General features: G+C 47.6%; 1 protein-coding gene across 3 annotated transcripts; it reads left to right on the top strand.

Moving 5' to 3' along the window:
- Positions 1-5,635: 5,635 nt before the first annotated feature.
- PIGV (phosphatidylinositol glycan anchor biosynthesis class V) lies at positions 5,636-15,161 on the top strand. Of its 3 annotated transcripts, none has more exons than XM_065892359.1 (4): positions 5,636-5,692; positions 8,938-9,072; positions 12,254-13,375; positions 14,880-15,161. In XM_065892359.1, exons 2-4 carry the CDS (start codon positions 8,995-8,997, stop codon positions 15,159-15,161), a joined length of 1,482 nt encoding a protein of 493 aa, XP_065748431.1. In that variant the 5' UTR covers positions 5,636-5,692; positions 8,938-8,994. The 3 variants fall into 3 exon arrangements, with proteins under 3 accessions (XP_065748431.1, XP_065748438.1, XP_065748446.1); XM_065892366.1 differs by lacking the exon at positions 5,636-5,692 and having other exon boundaries at positions 8,995-9,072; positions 12,254-12,347; positions 12,975-13,375; XM_065892374.1 differs by lacking the exons at positions 5,636-5,692; positions 12,254-13,375 and having other exon boundaries at positions 8,995-9,072.
- The last annotated feature ends 5,245 nt before the right edge of the window (positions 15,162-20,406 follow it).

Below are 20,406 nucleotides of genomic sequence, written 5' to 3' on the forward strand. Positions count from 1 at the left end.
AGCTCTCTTCAAAAAATAATCCTCAGTCCAGCTACTACCGCTGTAGTTCCAAGACACCATCGTATCTTTCTTGAACTCAAAATATCCTCCAAACTGGCCTCCCTGCTTCTGCTTTGCCTGGTGTTTGAACCTATTTTCAACATAGCAACCAGAATGCTCCCTTTAAAACCTAAGGTCAGAATCCTTCAGTGCTTCAGCCTTACTCTGAGTAAAAGTCCAGATCCTTGTAATGACCTACAATGGCCCTCAGTCATCTTACCGTTACCTCTTTGGTCTTCTCTCTTCTCCATTGCTTGTTCCACCATACAGAGCTGTTAATCACCAGATAAAACGGCATGGCTCAAGTCCTCATCTCCTTCAGGTCTTTGCTCAAATATCAGCTCAGTGAATCTTTCCCTGGCCACCTTATTTAAAATAGCAATCTGGGACTTCCCTGGTGGTCCAGTGGTTGAGACTCTGTGCTTCCACTGCAGGGGGCACGGGTCTGATCCCTGGTTGGGGAAGCTCTGCATGCCGCGTGGTGCGGCCAAAAAAAATAATAAGATAGCAATCTGTTCCCCTGCCTCATTTCCCTTCTCTGCTTGATTTTTCTTTATAGCACTTTTTACCATCTGGCTTACTGTATATTGTACTTACCTACTGTCTTCCACTGTAATTAATGTAAGTTCTCTGAGGGCAGGGGGTTTATTTGGTTCATTGCTATATCCCTGTCCTACAGAACAGCCTGGCACATAGTAGCCACTTACTAAGTAGCTGCTGAATGAAATGGTAGATGTTGGCCAGATGCAGTTACATTCATAAGGCTAATGTTGCAATATATAGCTTCTCTATCCAGAAACAGTAACAGAGAAAATGCTATTATTGTGGACACTTAGAAGCAAAACAAGACAAAAGGTTTCTATCGGGTACCTACTTGTGTACCAGACATAGTACATCAAATAATTCCACAACAGTCCCATGCCTGTGAAGTCAGTATTCTAGCTCCCGTTTTACAGCTGAGGAAAGCAGCTTGTTTGAGTTCACATACAAAGGTCCCCGACTCCAAGGCCCGAGTTCTTCCTAATGCACCACACTCCCCCTCCTTCCTGGGTTGGAGAACAACCAGGAGTAACTGGACCCAGCTGTGGAGCACAGCAAGCAAGTTTCGTTTTTTGCTGTGTTTAGCATGAGGTAAAATTGTCCCAGGAATTTCAGTCAAGTGTCCATCAAACTAAGTGTGGTTGTTAATATTTGGATCAGGGACAGGAATGACTAATTCATACTTCTCCATTGAGAGAGGGGGAAATAGAGACAATTGGCTAACGTTTGTCAACTAAGATGCCTTCCTAGGACTCTTCTGGAAAAAACGAAATGGCAAGCTTTTCATATCTATATTTTGGTGAGTAATACTGCTCTTGGCTATTTTTGCTCTGGGCTTCTGAAACTCCAATTTCTAGTCAAGAAACTGCATTTCTGGGCTGTGTGTGGAGCATTGCCTAGGAGTTTGGTTTCCTGGGTTCTTTTCATCTGCTCTCCTGCAATGCAGGAGGAGCCTAGCCTGGTGTCCAGTTTCTGACTGGAGTTACCGCAGGCGCAGGCCGAAAGGGCTGCTAGCCACTGAGCTGTGAGTAATTTGCTTTTGAGAAGTAAATAGAACCTCGCCGGTAGAGAACCCAGGGGTGTGGCCAGTAAGTAGTTCTTTTCCCAGGCTCCTCCCTCCCCAGCCCCGCAAGTGACCGTAACCTTCTTTCAAGGCTGGAGAGCAGCCAAGTCCAGCCTAAACAATACTCTCAACCTCATTGGCTCTTTTGCCTTGCGGCCACTACCACCCCCAAGTGGCTAAGGCCCTTCCCACTGGGCCTCTCGGTGGGGGTCAAGGTTTTCTAACTACCGAAAGGCAAACACCGAAGAATGGGTGAAAAACACCTAGTATCCGTGGCCTTTAAATGATCAGCATTTTGGCTCCTGAAATTGGGAGGAAGGGTGGGGTCCTTTTCCCCCAGTTGGATGGGCATCAGTGATATGTATGGCCAGAGCCAAAAAGGATGTCCAAGACCTGATTGGTGCCCCCCCTAGTTTCAGCATGGATTTAAGTGTCATCCAGCATCCTTGGAAACTGCCAACGAATGCCCACGAAAAGAATCTGCACGAAAAGAAGTAGCATAAAGTTTCGGTAAGGTACAGCTGCCTGTCATCACAGGCATTAGCCCTGCCTGCTAACAGCTGGCCGTGACAGAATCAGAGGCCAGTGTGCTCACATTTTGTCCCATAATGGCCTGGCCTCAAAGCCAAGATCAGGATCAGCTACTCCGTCATTCCCCTAAGATTAGGACCACGGAAAGTTTGGTGTCTGGAAGCTGAGTTACTGGCCAAGGCCATCTCCAGATGTGGCAGCAGAGCAAAGCAGCTACAGAGAAAAATGAGTCGTCGGGTTGCTCCAGGGAAGTGAGTGCTCCATGAGAACTCCCAAACTTCCTTCACATCTTCAGTGGGAAAATCACTTGCTCCCCTTTTTGTTCAGGGAGTTGTAACAGTGCACCTTTTTTTAAAATAAAATATTTATTTATTTATTTTTGGTTGCGTCGGGTCTTAGTTGTGGCACGTCGGATGTTTCATTGCGGCGCACGGGCTTCTCTCTAGCTGTGGCGTGCGTGCTTCAGAGTGTGTGGGCTCTGTAGTTGGCGGCACTCAGGCTCTCTAGTTGTGGCGTGTGGGCATAGTTGCCCCACGGCATGTGGGATCTTAGTTCCCCAATCAGGGATTCAACCCGTGTCCCCTGCCTTGGAAGGTGGATTCTTAACCACTGGACCACCAGGGAAGCCCCTAACAGCTCATGTTTATCAAGCACTTTGTGCCAAGCACTATAAAATCCATAAGGTAGATGATGCTATCATCTCCATGAGGACAAGGACTGTGTCTGTCTTGCTTAGTGTTACAGCCTCATCCCCATCACATAGTAGGCACTGCTATTTCGTTGAACAAATCAAAAAGATAAAACTGTAATTTAATGGAGGAAAGAGTAGGTAGGAGCTGTTAAGACTTGGTGTGCCTTATGTAGAATTCTCGGCATAGCCCGTAAAGACTCTTAGTTGTGTGGGAAAAAAAAGGAAGAGAGGGAAACAGGTAAACCTGAGAAAGCTACTGTGGGATGGTAAAAAACAAAACAAAACAGCCAGGGAGGCTGAAGACCTGAATTCAAATCCCACCTCTGCCCCTAGCTGTGTAAACTTCAGGCCAGTCACTTCTTCCCGAGCCTTAGTTCCCTCATCCATAAAATGCAGGTATCAGGTTAAACAAACGGATTTATTCACTAGTTCCTTACTGAGTACACACAATGTGCAAGGCATTGTTCTAAGTGCTAAGTTCACTTTGGTGAACAAGGCCCCTGCTCTCATAGAGCTTCCATTCCCTAAGAGGAAGACAGACAATGAAATGAGGAAAATTCATGGACAGGACAACCAGGTGATAATAAGTGCTGTGATGAAAGCAGAACCGTGATGGGATAGTACAGAGTGGCAGTTGTGGCTGGGTAGACAGAGAAAGCTTCTCCAAGGAGGTGACATTTCAGCTGAGACCTGAATATAGTGCGTTGGCCAAAGAGTGGTCGGCAGTGAAGCATTTCAAACAGGGGAAACAGCAAGAGCAGAGCCAGGCAAGTTCAGAAACAGAAATGCTGTCTCTTACATTCTAGGAGTCTAGAAACAGCGATGCACTGCTTACGTTGTTTAATTCGGTCCGGGATTTGTATTATGAAACCGTTTCTTGGTGGTGTGGCATATTTGCTTCTTTATGGAAGTGTTTGGGCGGTGTAGAATCTTTTGGGAGCCCTGGGATACGTCCCTGTCTCTCCAGCTCTCCCACAGTGCTGGCCGCTCAGCTGGCTCCCTGTGTAGATGCAGGCTCCATTTTAGCTGCAGACTCTAAAAGCAGACTGGAGAGAGCTGCCTCCTCCACTACTTACTCACAGCCTTGAAGGCCCAGAACCCCTCCCACCCCACCTAGTCCTCTTCCATTCTGACAAGCCAGAGCTTTGAGAGCACAAGATTCAGCTTCCTTGTTTTCCAGTTGGAGCAGCAGCCAGAAAATGAAACAGGAAACAGAGCGGAAGAGAAGGGGGGTGGGTAGTAGAGAAGGAAAGGAAGGAGAGATTGCAAGAAAGTAGGGCTGAAGAGCTGGACGAAGTTCTACCTCTAAAGGGTGACCGTTGAGCTTTTAAAAAACATTCTGATGTGTCAAAAGAGACCCCTGTCCTTTTTACAAACAGATTTTTGAGGCAATTTGGTGTGAACAGAGGGAACCTAAAGAATGCATGTCTTTTTCCCTTGTGAATCCACAAAGGAAGGATAGTTCATTTCTCAGTTTTGTCTCTGCAAACACAGTACTGCTTGGAGCCTCACAGACTTCTAGAGATTCAAGCCACAACCTTAGGCCCCAGGCACGAGTGTGCCCCACGGCTCTGCCGATTCACTCACATCCCTCCGGAGCTGAGAACAAGGGTGTGTCACCGAAAAACCTGGGGTTCTAAACTCCATTTTCCCCCTTCTCCTTCAACACACCACAGCTAAAACGTGATTTATCCACCTTACACACAACAAATACCTGAGGGCAGTTGAGGTCCCAGGGCCTGAAATGAGCTATAAAGAATCAAAAGGCACAGTCCCTGGCCCCCAGAGAACTGCTGTGGATTCGCTGTCTTCGCCTGGAGCGAGAGCAACCACCTCTTTTGTTCCCACCCACAGTAGTAGCTGTTGCGGAAGATAAAGCCCTCCCTCCGCCAGGGCTGTGGCCAGAGGCTAACCCAGACCCTAGCTTCGTTTGGAGGGCAGATAACTGAAACCACAGGCGGCTTTGGAATCCTGAGAAACGAGAAATCCACCAACGGAGAAGGATTTATTATCTATTTCCTTTAAGGAGGGTGCAAAGCTGTTCTAACAGTTTCCGTTACAGTGTTCCCAACTGGCCGCTCCTCCCGAACAGACAGTTCTGTTGAGTTAGCTTCTTCCTTTCTTCTGCTTTTTTGGGCCCACTTTCTACGAAAGAGAAACTGCTTGAGTAAGGAAGGAGAAAAGAGTCCTGGGGGGTCGTTCTCTGAAGTTTCCTTCACCGCCCTCGTCAGCCACGGGAGGTGGGGCTGCGGGCTGCAGCGGGAGCGAAGGTCCGGAGCAGCCGGAGGAGGGGAAAGTCGGGGGGAACCCCCACTTTCTTCACGCCCAGGACGCAGGGGCCCGCTCCTGGCCACAGAAGCCCCAAGCAGGCTTTTCTTTCCCTTCAGAGAACAGCTATTTTGTGCTAGGCCCTGTACTGAGCTGTTGTTGCCCGACAGCAGGGAAAGTGCGGCTCTGCCTTCCGTTTAGAGGCCGCGGGGCGGCCCCCAACTCCGAGGGCCTTGGCCCACACGGGAACTCAGTGGATGTTGGTGGGGTGCAACTGGGGCAAGAGCACCGACTCGTAGACAGCAGCCCCAAGCGGACTAACTGAAGGCGGGGGGAAGGGGCTGAGGAACCCCTGGTGTCACCAAAGCGGGAAAGTGCCAAAGCGGAGGAGAGCGGAGGATCCGGCTTACGCCATCCACTCCCCGCTCGCCCGGACTCAACATGGCCGCTGCGGCGGGGGGCGGGGCAGCTCCGAGTCCCGGCAGGAGCGGGGCGGGGCCGCCATCAACGGAGCCAGTACGCAGGCGCGGCCGCTCGGGGCCCCGGATGGAGGAACTGTGGTTCGGGCCCCGCCTGGGAGGTAGAGACCGGCGAGCGCTGGGGATCCGGCGCCAGTTTGGGAGCCTAGGAGTTCTGGGGGGAGGGAAGTTGTCAAACGGAGGCCGAGGGAAATGAGGCGGAGGCCGCCGAGAAGCGAGGAGCCCCGCCCCTCCGCCATAGCGGCCTCCCAGGGCCGCCTCTTCCGTTACAGCCTCCCGCCCTCCCCTGCCTTCCGGCCCTAAGCCGGGCCGGGCCTCGCCGGCCCCCTCGGGAGTAACCTCTGAGCCGTGGCCCCTTTGGGGAGAGGAGATGCCCAATCCCCTCTTGGGACTGTGTCCGAAAGGAAAGGGCTAGAACGGGCTTCGGACCCGCCTAGGCTGGCAGAAGGCGGCCCCTGCCTCGCGGCGGCCAGCAAGACCTCTGGTCCTGAGGACCCTGGGTCCGAACACCACCACCCACCCCGCGCCCGCTCCCGAGGACGTTAGTCTTACAGCCCAGGATGTGAGTCCTGGGCTCCGATTCAACAGGTTTTCCTATCTGCTCAGATAGGGCCCTCCCTGCCCTAAGCGTAGCCAGCAAGAGCATGCGCTGTCACTGGACAAGTCCTGGGCTGGGAGTTGGGAGACCCTGGTTGTAATTCTGGCTCTGAAAGAGCGCATCCCCTTTGGCAGGAGTGACGGCTGGTGGAAAGATTGATGTTTCAGACAAAAAAAAAAAAAAAAAAATTCTCCTTAAATATAGCCTTGGGAGTGCCACTTGACCCCAGTGAGCCTCAGTTTCCACATCCATAAAATGGCGATGGTAATTACACAGGGTCTAATGAGATCTCTGACGTAAAAACTCTGGAGAGTCTTATTACTCACCTCTCTGGGGCATATTTATCTCACGGGAAAATAGAGTAAAACTAGTTGCTCTGTAAGTGTCCTGCCAGTTCAGAGGGCCTGTGATTTCGTAAACGGGTTGTTGGGAAGTGAAGCCCGCAATTAGCTGAGAGGGAGAGTTCACTGGCTTTATTTTTGTTTTCACATGGTTTACCTGTAAACTAAGTGTAGGCTACAAGTCGTCTGTGATCGCTGGGTCTAGAGCTTGACTCTGGAGAAAGGAAAGGAAGAATGGAAGCCTGGTGAAGAGGCAGAGGTGGGTTCCGTGCTTTTCTTTTCCCAACTCTTCTGCATGTGGGTGGGAAATGAAGGAAGGGAAAAAGTGAATTCACCCTCGGATGGAGAACCAGCGGCCGTGTAAGGTCGGCTGTGCTTGTTTCTACGATTCCTCTCGATTCGGCGAGTCAGATGTTGGCAGTGTTGGGGGGATTTCAAAAGCTTGCCTTTGAACTGAATTTTGATGAGCAAACCGGTGTGGCGTTTGTGGCCCCTCCCTTCCTCCAGGCCTCCTGGTGATGGAGTAAGCAACAGGCGCCCCCTTGTGCTGAGAGGAAAGAGAACTGTTGCTTATGGCCAGTTTTCTGGAGAAATTGTATTTTCCTGTGGCTTCTGTGACTTTGTCGTTTTGCTCTCAACATGAGATATGGTGGCAGGAGTACTCGGAGCAGGGATTTTATATCCAGAGCCAATGAACTGGTGAAGCCATATCCAGTGCTTACTACTTCCACTCAATTAGAACACAGGCTTAAAATGCTTGTTTGTAGTGCTAGGCCCTGGGGATATAGTTGGGAGCAAGATAGACAAAGCCCCTGCCCTCATAAACAACCTAAATAAGCAATAGCAATAAAGACGACAAGGCAGAGTGTAATGAGAGCGTATCACATAGTCTAGTGAGAGTCAGAGAATTCCAGAAACAAGTGATAACCTAAAGGTTTGATAGGTGTTAGCCAGATAGGAGAAGGAAGAAAAGTCTTCCAGGCCTCCCTGTTAATTTCTCAGTTCTAGTGTTTTTTCCTTTAGCGTTAGTTCTTCACCCCAAGTTGATGAGCTGCCTCTGATGCTCTTGCCCTTCCTTCTGATTTCCGACTGGTTCCGTAGGAGCCATTGCTACTTCTTTTAGCACAAGGAATTGTTAAAAAAAAAAAAAAAAAAAAAAGCCTTAAAGTGCATTCCTTCCCTCAGAATGGCTTTGCAGTTGTTTATACATTGCTGCCATTCCAACAAAGAGATGGGAAATAACAGTTTTCCCCATCCCTAGTAGTCGACTCTGTCGTCCCCCTAAGTTTGTTTTAGCAATGTGAGCTGGCTGAAGTCCTGCTGAGTGGTGGTTTTCTTTTCCTTCTCCACTTAATTTAACAGACCAGCTGAACACACATCAGAGAGCTTAACTAGAGTGTGTAGTCATTATGGTCTTCCAGTTCAGTTCTATGCCCCACTTTTGGGACTCTGGTTTGGGACCTAGTTTATTATTCTGGGCAACAGAGAAAGGGCACACACTAAATAACGGCAACCACAATGTAGATTTGGTACTACTTCTTCACACTTCAGTCCATTTCACCATCGTGACCATTTCATGAGACAGGCAAAATAGTCCGATCTCATTTTTTTTAATTAATTTATTTATTATAAATTTATTTATTTATCTTTGGTTGCATTGGTCTTTGTTGCTGTGCGCGGGCTTTAGTTGCTGTGCGTGGGCTTTAGTTGCTGTGAGCAGGGGCTACTCTTCTTTGTGGTGCGCGGGCTTCTCATTGCGGTGGCTTCTCATGTTGCAGAGCATGGGCTCTAGGCGCATGGGCTTCAGTAGTTGTGGCACGCAGGCTTCAGTTGTTGTGGCACGCAGGCTCAGTAGCTGTGGCTCACGGGCTCTAGAGCACAGGCTCAGTAGTTAGGGCACGTGGGCTTAGTTGCTCTGCGGCATGTGGGATCTTCCTGGACCAGGGTTTGAACCCGTGTCCTCTGCATTGGCAGGCGGATTCTTAACCACTGTGGCACCAGGAAAGTCCCCCGATCTCATTTTATACACAGAGAACTGAGGCTTAGAAGAACAAAATGAGAACTTATGAATGACAAAGTCAGGACTTGAACCTAGGTCTTTAGTTCTTGGATAGGGGCACTCAACAGGCTTTTAAAGGTTTTCTGTGAGCGTAGCTTTCCAGCTCCATGCCTATCTGTGTGGAACTTCCCCTACAAGAACACAGTGCTTCAGAGTGACACCAAGAGGTCCCATCTGCCTTTGAGATGCTTTTTCCTCATCTGGAAAGTAAGGTGGTTAAGTCTGCCATAGTAGTCCTGAAGCAGGGGTGATGTTTTCATGAAGAATGCTTTCAAGAATTTACTTTCTGCCCATGTGTGACGTTTCCTCCTTGGGTTTTGGCGTTTAGAAGCCCGAGGGAGTTCAGCCCTGGCAGCAGCCCCCCTGAATTCCTGGTGGTGAGAGGATGTGGCCCCTGGACACATCCCGGAAAGAGGTCCTGGGGTTTGCAGTCAGCTGCCGTGTCCTGACTCTGGTGCTGCAGGTCAGTCTCTGATCTTTTGTCCTGAACATGCCATTGCCACATGACTGGGCTAGACATTAAGAATAGGCCTCATCTTCTTTCCCTTTCCCAGATGCGCCCCCCGCCCCCAACCATGTGGTTAGAACTGAAGAGACCTAGACCACATAGCTGAAAAGTGGGCAGGACTCTTAGATATGACCTATTAATCTCTTGTTTTATATTTATTTATTTAGATCTATTAATCTCTTATTTTACACATGAAGTAGCTGAGGCCCAGAAAGGATAAATGGCTTCCTTAAAGTCACAAGGCAAGTTAGAGAAGGACCAGAATCAGACCCCAGGTTTCCTTACTCTTGGGCTAGTGGTCTTTCCAGCAGACCATGATGTTCTGTAACCAGAACAGGTGTGTTCTGGTTTAGGGTGTGACAGCTCAAAGCGTTGCCCTGGGTCCCCTGACCAGGAGACTGAGCGTTGCATCAGTCAGTTGAGTGGGAGAGAGGTGGCACTGTCCTGAGACCCTCTGTGTATATTTGTTTAGTCCGCAGTGTCTCCTGCTCTTCCCCCAGCTGTGTCCCCTTGCTGTCTCACCCACACACAACCCGCAGAATGCATTTTGCAATTCCCTGTCCCCTCCAAGGCTGCCCTTGATACATATTTTAATCAAATTTCAGGTATATATGAACTATGTATGGTGCCTAGCGCAGTGCCCAGTGCTTAGTAGGTCTTCAGTATCTGTTATTGTTGAATGTATGTCAACACCCTAGGGATGTTCTATTAGCATATTATATGTGCCTCTCATCACAAGCACATTCTCTCTGAGGCTCATCGGTGGTTCCTTTGTGGAAAACTCCTTTTTTCTCTCCTCCCCCACTATATGAGGCATAACAGCCTCTGCTGGGTCCCAGGTTTAGTTAGAAGTGTCTTCAACTCGGAGACTAGGGCTGTTACCTGTGACTGTCACTCCTGTCCCACTTGTTTTCACTGTTTGAAGTGGCCTCATAAAGAAACTGACCGAAAAAGGAAAGAGCCTTAAAAATGAGGTTATACTCCTGTTGCTAGGCTGGAAAACTGACTTGCTGATGGCTTTAAACCAGCATCAGCTGAATGATTGACAGAACTAAGGGAGCAATACTGAGACTCGGCATCTGGGATAGGGTACCGGGACAGCTGGGTTCTAATTCAGATGGTGATTTGGAAGCAAGTATGTTTCCTCTATACTGTTCGCTCAACCAACCAAATTTTATTAAGTTCCTGCCCTGGTCAAAGAACTATGCTAGGTGGGAGTATAAAACGTCACGATCTCTCTTCCCTTAAGTAGCTGACCAAATCTAACGGGGCAAAAAGACATTTAATAATAATGCTATTGCATTATCCTCCCCTCCCCCCCTTCCAGCTTTAAAGCTCACGCCATCAGGTTATACCCCAGTTACCCTTTGTTGTTGCTGTCATCTCTGTTAGCGACAGCTCATTCCTCCTCATTCCTTGAAGGTTTTAGCTCCTGATTCACTGTTACTCTTTCCAGCACTACTGTATATTTCTTGGTGGTTTCAATATTAGTAAAGCTGATACATCTAACCACTATCTCCTATCTTCCCAGTTCACTCCCTCCACTACCCCAGTTCTAACGATTCTTCCACTCCCTCAGGACTTATCCATTGATTCTACCACGGTTTCACTGTCCCTCACCTACCTCATGGCTTCAGCTCCACTTCTTACCCAGCTTAGATTCCATGGTCCACCATGCATACACATACAACTCACTCGCTCCCTTCCCCCTATGTCTTAATCACAAGACAAAAGCCCAGCCATGGTTAAATTCAATTCTGTGTCTACTCCACGCATGCATCTGCCCAGAGAAAAGCACACAGCTGTGTTAACTAGTCTCTTTGTATTCAATATCATTAATCCAAGTGAGTCCTTAGTGCTGCCTGGCAATCTTAGTGTATTTCCCTGGTCCAGTCGCTCACCCATTCTCTCAAACTTTTCTGCACATCAGAATCAGCTGGGAGAGCTAAAAACAATCTAAACGGCCAGGCTGTACCCCATATTGGTTAAGTCATCAATGTTGTAGCAGGAGGGAAACCCAGGCATCAGTATTTTTGAAACTCCTTGGGCGATTCCAGTGCACAGCCTATTTTGAGAACTAGGGTCATAGATGACTTATTTTACACATTTTCCTCTTAAGTCTCTAGCACCTTTTCCCCAGCTTGTTTTCCTGAGTGAAAATTCAGAAAAGTAGAAGCAATAAGAAGTAACCTTCTGAATACTTCCACCACAGTCATCAGCATACCTACATCTGCACCTCTGTGCCTTCACTACTGAAGGGTGGATGAACTGTCTGTCTCCTCTCTAAGGCCAGTTCCACCTCCCAAGCAGATTCCATCCCCTTTTGCCTGCTCCAGCAATTCTTCCCTTTCTCGCCTGCATACTCAGTGGTTTCCTTTCCACTGGATATTCCCATTGGCAAACAAATACTTACCTCCCACCTTTGGAAAAAAAAACAAGATTTCTCTTGACCCCACAATGTCATTCACCTACTACCCCATTTCTCTGCTTCCCTTTACAGGAAAACTCCTCCAAACAGTTGTCTGTATCTACTGTCTCGCTTCTCCCCTTCTCTGCTGAACCCAGTCCAGGCAGTCTACTCTCTCCTCCACTCCACTGAAGTAGCTCTTGTCAAAGTCACCAATGACATTCCCATTGCTAAAGCCAGTGGTCAGTTTTCAGTCCCCATCTTACTTGACCTATCAGCAACATTTAAGAGCCGATCACTCCTTTGCTTTACTTGGTTCTATGACACCATGCTCTCCTGGTTTCCTCCCTACCTCGCTGACCTTCCTTCTTTACCTTTATTGCCAGATCCTCACTCTCTTCCAAGCCTCTAAATGTTGACATGTCTGAGGCCCAGTCCTCAGATCTCTTCTTTTCTCTATCTGCACTTCTTCCCTGGGTGATCTCATTCAGTCTCACACCTTTTAATATCATCCATACACTTATGACTCCCAAATTTATATCTCTAGCCCTGATTGCTCTCCTGACCCTCAGACCCATATATCTCATTGTCTCGTTGACCTCTGCACTGGAATGTCCATCTCAAACTTAACTTGTGATTCTTCCCCAACATGTCTGTTCCTCCTCATTTTATTAAATGCTAATGCTTCCACTGGCTCAACCAAAATCCTAGTTCTCCTTCATCCCACAGGCTCTCTTCAATGCCATCATCCCAGACCATCATGCGGAAGCCTTCTCACCTCCTCGCCTCGCCCCCTCCGGCTCTGTGGACCAACTTGTGGACAGTCTCCTGGGCGGCCTGTCTCACTGGGATGCTGAACACTTCCTGTTCATTGCTGAGCATGGCTACCTGTATGAGCACAACTTTGCCTTCTTCCCCGGTTTCCCCCTGGTCCTGTTGGTGGGGACTGAATTGCTGAGACCCCTGTGGGGGCTACTGAGCCTACGGAGCTGCCTGCTAATCTCAGTAGCATCGCTCAATTCCTTGTTCTCCGTGCTGGCCGCACTTGCGCTTCATGACCTGGGCTGTCTGGTTTTGCGCTGTCCCCGCCAAGCTTTTTATGGAGCGCTGCTCTTCTGCCTCAGCCCCGCCAATGTCTTCCTGGCGGCTGGCTACTCAGAAGCTTTGTTTGCCCTCCTGACATTCAGCGCCCTGGGGCAGCTGGAAAGGGGCCGAAGCTGGACTAGTGGACTGCTCTTTGCCCTTGCCACTGGTGTGCGCTCCAACGGGCTGGTCAACGTTGGCTTCCTCGTGCATTCTCAGTGCCGAGGCTTTTTCTCTTCTCTCATGGTGCGGAATCCTCTGAGACAGCTCTTGAAGCTGATGGGCTCTGTGTTCCTGTCAGTGCTCACACTTAGCCTTCCCTTTGTCCTCTTTCAATATTACGCCTATACCCAGTTCTGTCTGCCAGGCCCAGCCTACCCCATTCCTAAGCCCTTGCTGCAGTTAGCTGTGGACAAGGGCTACCGAATCATAGAGGGAAATGAGCCGCCTTGGTGCTCCTGGGAACTTCCCCTAATATACAGCTACATCCAGGATATCTATTGGAATGTTGGCTTTTTGAGATACTATGAACTCAAGCAGGTGCCCAATTTTCTACTGGCTGCACCAGTGGCTATACTGGTTGCCTGGGCAACTTGGACATATGTGACCACTCATCCTTGGCTCTGCCTTACACTTGGGATGCAAAGGAGCAAGAACGGAGAGACCCCAGAGAAGCCTGAGCCTGGGTTCCTCAGTCCTCGGGTGTTCGTGTACCTGGTCCACGCTGCAGCGCTGCTGCTGTTTGGCGGTCTGTGCATGCATGTTCAGGTGAGGTGGACTCCTGGCTGGGAAAAGGTGGGAACACGGGCCAAACCCCTCAGTCGGGGACAGGGAAGACCTTTAACTTCTCCCATTTGAGTGACTTGTACCCCATTTATTCATTCAACAACTATTTGGGGGGTGTTTTTAGTCTGAGTCCCTGGGTCAGATCACTGAGGTTAGAACATAAATAAGTTAAGATTGCTGCCCTAGTAGGTCCTATGGTCAAAATGGAGAGACAGACATTTAACGGCTTAAATTATAGTATGGTGGGATGGAATTGGAGATATTTTTGAGGTATAGTACTGTGGAAGCACAGAGGAAAAAGTAGCTAACTGGCTGAAGGAGGTGAGGAGGGCATCATATTTAGGTTGGGTCCTGAAGAGTAAGAAGGAATTCCATTTAAGAAGCAGAGGAAGAACATTCTGGGCAAATGGAAGGGCATGTGCGAAGACAACGAGAGTTGTGAAAGGACCTGATCTGACTGAGTTATAGGAATAGCACAGAGGGTATCTCTGGGACCTTCCCCTAACATACAACTATACCCAGAATGTCTGCTTGAATGTCGACTTTCTGAGGTACTCTGAGCTCTGGCAGGTGCTCCATTTTCAGAGCGGCTCTCTTGTGCAATGTTTGGTTGGTGGGGAGGATAGAGAGGGATGGGAAGGGTTTGATCATACATTCGATTTTTTTTGGTTCCTGGTTGTGGCCCCAGGTCCACCATAAACCCTGAGGAAGTCTTTTTGTCTCCATGCTGGCCACTCCTCAGCAGTTTCTGCCTCTTGGAGGCGCACATTGGCTGTTTGTAAAGTTCTCTGAGCTATGTGACTAAGAGGCACAGGGGAAATAGAAAGGAGCACTCTGTGTTTGTAGCTGGATGAGCTAGTAGAGTGAGTGCCAGCGAAGCTTAGAGTTTCAAGGATAGATGAGGGGGGGCCATTTGGAGACCTGGCTCTGAACTTCCCTAGAAGGACAGTGTTGAACCACAGGATCCCCTGCCCCCTTTCTCCGCTTTGCCATCCCCATGGGATGAGGGAACCGTTTCAGGGGGCAGGGGATCAGAGTCCTGGCCCTGGGCTAAAAGTGGACCCCACAGACTTTTTTTTTTTTTTTTTGGCCATGCCGCGTGGCACGTGGGATCTTAGTTCCCCAACCAGGGATCGAATCCACGCCCCCTGCGTTGGAAGCACGGAATCTTAACCACTGGACTGCCAGGGAAGTCCCCTGACCAGCCGCACCCCCCCCATAGAATTTTTAGTATCAGTTGGCCCAGTATTGTGGTAATTAGTGAGTAGCCATGTTTATTTGTAACACTGCAGTCACCTGGCTGGCGTCATGCACAGCTTTATAAGGCAGATCCTAAACTCTGCTGCATGAATGTCTTTTCCAGTGTCATACATTTGTAGTCTTAGAGCCACAGCTCACCCAGCAGCAGGGAAGTCCCAGGCTCATCCAATTTGAGGCAGTGACATTCCAGTAAATGTGTGGGTTTTCCCCCTCTTACGATTTCCAGGTTCTCACCAGGTTTTTATGCTCCTCCACTCCTATTGTGTACTGGTTTTCAGCTCACTTGCTTCAAGATCAAGAACCACTGCTGAGATCCCTAGAGACTGTGCCTTGGAAGCCTCTTTCAGGGGACTCCCCACCAGGACAAAAGGTCCCCAGAAACTCTATCATGGGACTCTTGTACAACTGGAAAACTTGTTCTCTGGTCACACGATGCATTCTAGGCTACTTCCTGACTTACTGGCTCCTGGGACTACTCCTGCATTGCAACTTCCTACCTTGGACATGACTTGGAGACTTAGGGGACAGGCTTGAAGCAGACTTAACCAGGGTCTGAAAGTACAAATACATGCTGGGGCTGCCTGTGCTGCCCTGGAACCCTTACTCTGCCTGTTAGAACCTCTCTCTCCTTGAAGGTTGGTTAGGAATGGGAGAAGTGTGAGCCTCTAGAGAGGCACCTTCTGGTCCTGGCTATGGCAGATTTTAGGGTAGTAACTATTTTCTCTGTAAATGAAGAAATCTTATTCCAGGTCTAAAGCATACCTGGATCTGTCTTGTCAATCAGCCATAGCAGAGATAGTCTTAAACTTACCACCTACCCACGTGTAAATTTAAATGTAAATTATTTAAATGTGAATTTCATCAAAGGCTGTAGCTGACAAGCTGGTCATAGTCCACACAGTGATGGCGGAGGCCTGGACAGTGTAGCCTAAGTACAATGGGACCATCTTTTCTAAATGGGACATTGTTTCTGATTATTTTTTTCATTTGTTCACTTATTTATATGAAAAACCTTACAAAGATAGGCAAATTAAACAACTTTTGATTATATCTGCAATTAATTACCTTTTTACTTTTTAAATTATTTTATTTTGTTTTACTGGCTGCACGGCTTGCGGGAGCTTAGTTCCCTGACCAGGGATTAAACCCGGTCCACAGCAGTGAAAGCACCGAGCTGGACCACCAGTGAATTCCCATAAATTACCCTTTTAAAAAAATAATACAAATTAAGGGCTGAGACCCAGCCACGTACTCTGCATCCACACTTCATTTGGATATTAAAGGTCAATTGAGGCAAAAAAAATTAATACAAGTTACTTGGGGGGAAAAAAGTCATGGTAAGAAGAACATTGCATGAGGAGGCAGGAGGCCTGGATTCTGGTCCTCTCAGTAAAGCCCCGCTTACCAGCTGTGTGACCTTGGGAGAGTTTTCAGAGCCTTAGTTACCTCTTCTGAAGCTAGGGGAAAATTACATTATCCTACTGGAAAAAATATCCAGTTCTCCTCTTTTCAGCACTCTGAGGAGTAATTTCAGTGACGTTTCCTCTGAAGGAGGAAGAGCAGTGACACTTGGCAAATAAGGCTCCCCTGTCCTGTGTAAGTAAGCCTGCCCAGGGGCAACTAAATGTTCAATGTGTGAGCAGTGACTGGTTTTCCTGCCCTGCCCGAGTGCCTGTGCTTTCTTGATTGGTAGGTAAGGGTCAGATGAGCCAACACAGCAGCAGGAATTGACAAATTGTAGGTAAGTCCAGGGTTGAATGAAATGGTATCTTCCTGGCCCCCATTTGGTAATGGGCTTGACTCTATAATTGTAGTAAAATCTTGACCCCTGCTGAGCTATTTTTTCTCATTCTTTGAGCCAGGTAAGAGGCTCTGCATCATCACCACTCTTTCCCCGTTTGAGCCAAAAATTCCAACAAGCAGAAACTTCGAAATAGATGGATTGACACGCTCCCTCTGACCATGACTGAAAGTTAAACTTGCCAGCTGAAGGGAAGCTCCTGGCTGAGCCCCAGCACCCTCTATTGGAGCTCCTAGTCAGCCTGGCCAATAAGCATTTCCCATCCATCGCCCCAGCTTTAGCACAGCTGAGAGAATTTGGTCCAGAGTCAAGTGCTTCTGAAAATGTACACACAGATCGGGACAGCCCTCTGCCTTCTGCCAAGACACCCGAGTGCCCTTCTTGGCAAAAGATGATCACCCCTGCCCTAGTGTCCCTCCAGTTGGCAGAAACTGTTCCCTCCCTCCTCACCCACAGCTGCAAATCTGGGGACTTCCACCCTGTGTGCAGGAAGCGTTGAGGGCCTGATTCAGCTCTTTATTGCAGAGGTAGGAGTACTAGATTGTTTGCGCTCATGGATTGACCTCTTTGCCTCTTTTGGGGGGGATAATCAGAGCTGATTGTTTCCCTACTGGAAGAGGTGACTCAAACTCCGCAGGGTAGGGGGTGATTTCACTGCTTTGGCAGTCTCAGCTTAACGTTACTAGATCTCGTCACCCCCAGAAACAAGTGATTTCAAGGACCGGAAACCCTATAAATGCGAACCTCTCATTTCTCAACTAATACCAAGGAACTAAATCACTCTGGTATTTTGCAAAGACCATTCTGGTTACAGCCGATCATAGAGGAGTTAAGTGAGGACCGCAGCTAGGTGGACGTACCTGGTGTGACCTGGAGATGGACACAGTTTTCTCTCTGACCTTGGAGGGATCTAGTTCTCTAAGGAGCTAAGGAATGGGCTGATTTTATGGCCAGCAGCTGTCCTTTTACTATCCTATTAACAGCCTTTAATAACCTTCAAGAGGGATATGAAGGGCCCAAGGCAGGAAGCTTCCTGTTTACCCTGAGGTCTAACAATGCTGCAGCTGGGTTGGGCGTCTACAATTTCAGAGAAAAGTCATTTCCTTCTGAGACCCAGCTAAAACAGAAACCAGACGCTTTATGTACCTAGAAGTAGATGCTTTTTTGTTCTTTAATGAAGGTGGGAGGAGAGGGAGCGTTTGACATGGCTTTACCAGTCCCCCTGAAAAAAAAAAATCACTTTTCTTGAACAGACCCTCTCACCCTCCTCCAAAAAATGTAGTGTGTGCAGGCTCGTGGGATTTGCAACTGATTGATTCTTTCAGCAATTGTTTAGTATTGCCTGTTTTAGGGGTCTAAAGAAGACTCGCCCTGCTTCCTGTCCTCAAATAGCTGCCTGATAGAGTTTCTAGCAGAAACACAGGAACGTTAATCAAGGAAAAAACTAATAAATTCTGGGGAATGAAGAGATACTTTAACTTCTTGCTCAATATTCTCTACTTGAACTTTTTATGGTGAGGATGAATTAAACTTTTACTTGTATGCTTGGGAAAAGGTAAGTGTGGTACAGAGTAAGTTCTCTGTAAATTCACACAAGATGGAGATCCCTCCCAGCTTGGAATACTTGAAAAGACTTTGTAGGGAATGGCCTTTGAGTTGGACTTTGAAGGACAGTAGGATTTGAAGTTAAGGGCAGAGAATGAATATAGGAAGCAGGAAATAGAACAGGACAGGGAGAGCTCAGTTTGAGTGGAACTGAGGTATTGTCATTTGGTCTAAGCATTGAAATCAGCCCCAAGCCCAGCTCCACTGTGTACTAGCTGTGTAAAGGTGAGCCAGATACTGAATCTCTAGGCCTCTGTTCACTCATCTGTAAAACATGGATAACACTATCTACCTCATAGATATGAATAATAATATTATCTATCTCAGAGTTATGTGAGTTAAATGAAAAATGTTTAGAACAGTACTAACAAAAGAATAGCTGCATTTTGGACATGTTGAGTTTACAATGCCATCAGCACATTCATATGCCAGGAAATGTGGACCAGGAGACTAGGAGAGGGGTCAGGGAGCCATCCACACAGACATGATAAGTATAGCAGCCATGATATTGGATGAGATTGTCAACAAGAAAAAATGTAGAGAGAGAAGGAGGGCCTGTAAAACCTTGAGCAAGTGACTCAGCTTCTCTAAACCTGTTTTCTCATCTCTAAAATGGGGGTGACATCACTTACCACACAGAGTAGTTATGAAGATTAAATGAGATAAAGCACTAGATAAAGCACTAGCATAGCACGTAGCACATAGTAAGAACTTAATGAATGGTAGCTATTTTTTATCATTATCATTGTCATCGTTGTTATCGTCGTTGTCATTAAAAAACCAGAAACAAATATTATCTGCTGTACACAACATTGTAAATCAACTATACTTCAATAAAAAAATTTTTTTTAATTGCCTTTCTTTTTAAGGCTGAATAATATTCCATTGTATGTATATACCACATTTTGTTTATCCATTCGTCTGTTGAGGGGTGTACTTGGATAGCTCCACCTTTTGGCTATTGCGAATAATGCTGCTGTGAACATTGGTGTACAAATACCTGTTCGAGTCCCTGTTTTCAATTCTTTGGGGTATATACCCAGAAGTGTATATTGCTGGATCATATGTTAATTCTATGTTGTTGTTGTTTTTTAGGAACTGCTATACTGTTTTCCACAGCATTTGCATCATTTTGTATTCCCAGTAGCAGTGCACTAGGATCTAAATTTCTCTACATCCTCACCAACACTTATTTTCCTTTTTCTTTCCTTCTTCTTCTCTTTTTTTAAAATACTAGCCATCCTAGTGGGTGTGAAGTTGTATCTCACTGTAGTTTTGATTTGCATTTCCCTAATGATTAGTGATGTTGAGCATCTTTTTATAAAGTGCTTATTGGCCATTTATATACCTTTGGAGAAATGTCTATTCAGATCCTTTGCCCTTTATTTATTTATTTTTTTTGGCCTCACCACGTGGCATGCAGGATCTTAGTTCCCTGGCCGGGGATGAACCTGCGCCCCCTGCAGTGGAAGCGCGGAATCTTAACCACTGGACTGCCAGGGAAGTCCCCCTTTGCCCTTTTTTTTTTTTTGGCTGCTTTGGGTCTTCATTGCTGCACGCAGGCTTTCTCTAGTTGTGGTAAGCAGGGGCTACTGTTCACTGCGGTGCGCGGGCTTCTCATTGCGGTGGCTTCTCTTGTTGCGGAGCGTGGGCTCTAGGCGTGTGGGCTTCAGTAGTTGTGGCACATGGGCTCAGCAGTTGTGGCTCGCGGGCTCTAGAGTGCAGGCTCAGTAGTTGTGGCTCACGGGCCTAGTTGCTCCGCGGCATGTGGGATCTTCCCGGACCAGGGCTCGAACCCATGTTCCCCGCATTGGCAGGTGGATTCTTAACCACTGTGCCACCAGGGAAGGCCAGGTCTAACATTCTTACACATGTGAATATCCAGTTTTCCCAACACCATTTATTGAAAACACTGTCCTTTCTTCATTGAAAGGTCTTGGAGGTCTTGTCAGAATCTTTTGACCGTATATGCAAGGGTTTATTTCTAGGCTCTCTATTCTATTCCATTGATCTATATGCCTTTCTTTATACCAGTACCACACTGTTTTGATTACTGTAGATTTGTAGTAAGTTTTGAAAACAGGAGGTATGAGACCTCCAATTTTATTCTTCTTGTACAAAACTGCTTTGGCTATTCAGGGTCCCTTGAGGTTTCATATTAAATTTAGGTAGTCAAAGCTTTTTTCTTTTTTCTTTTGGGTTCATAATTTCTTTGGCAATACAGTTACCTCAAAATATTTTTGGAGGTGGGCTTCCCTGGTGGCACAGTGGTTGAGAGTCCGCCTGCCGATGCAGGGGACACAGGTTCGTGCCCCGGTCTGGGAAGATCCCACATACCGCAGAGCGG

Source organism: Phocoena phocoena, chromosome 1 (genome assembly GCF_963924675.1).
Source record: "Phocoena phocoena chromosome 1, mPhoPho1.1, whole genome shotgun sequence".
Classification (NCBI taxonomy): Eukaryota; Metazoa; Chordata; class Mammalia; order Artiodactyla; family Phocoenidae; genus Phocoena; species Phocoena phocoena.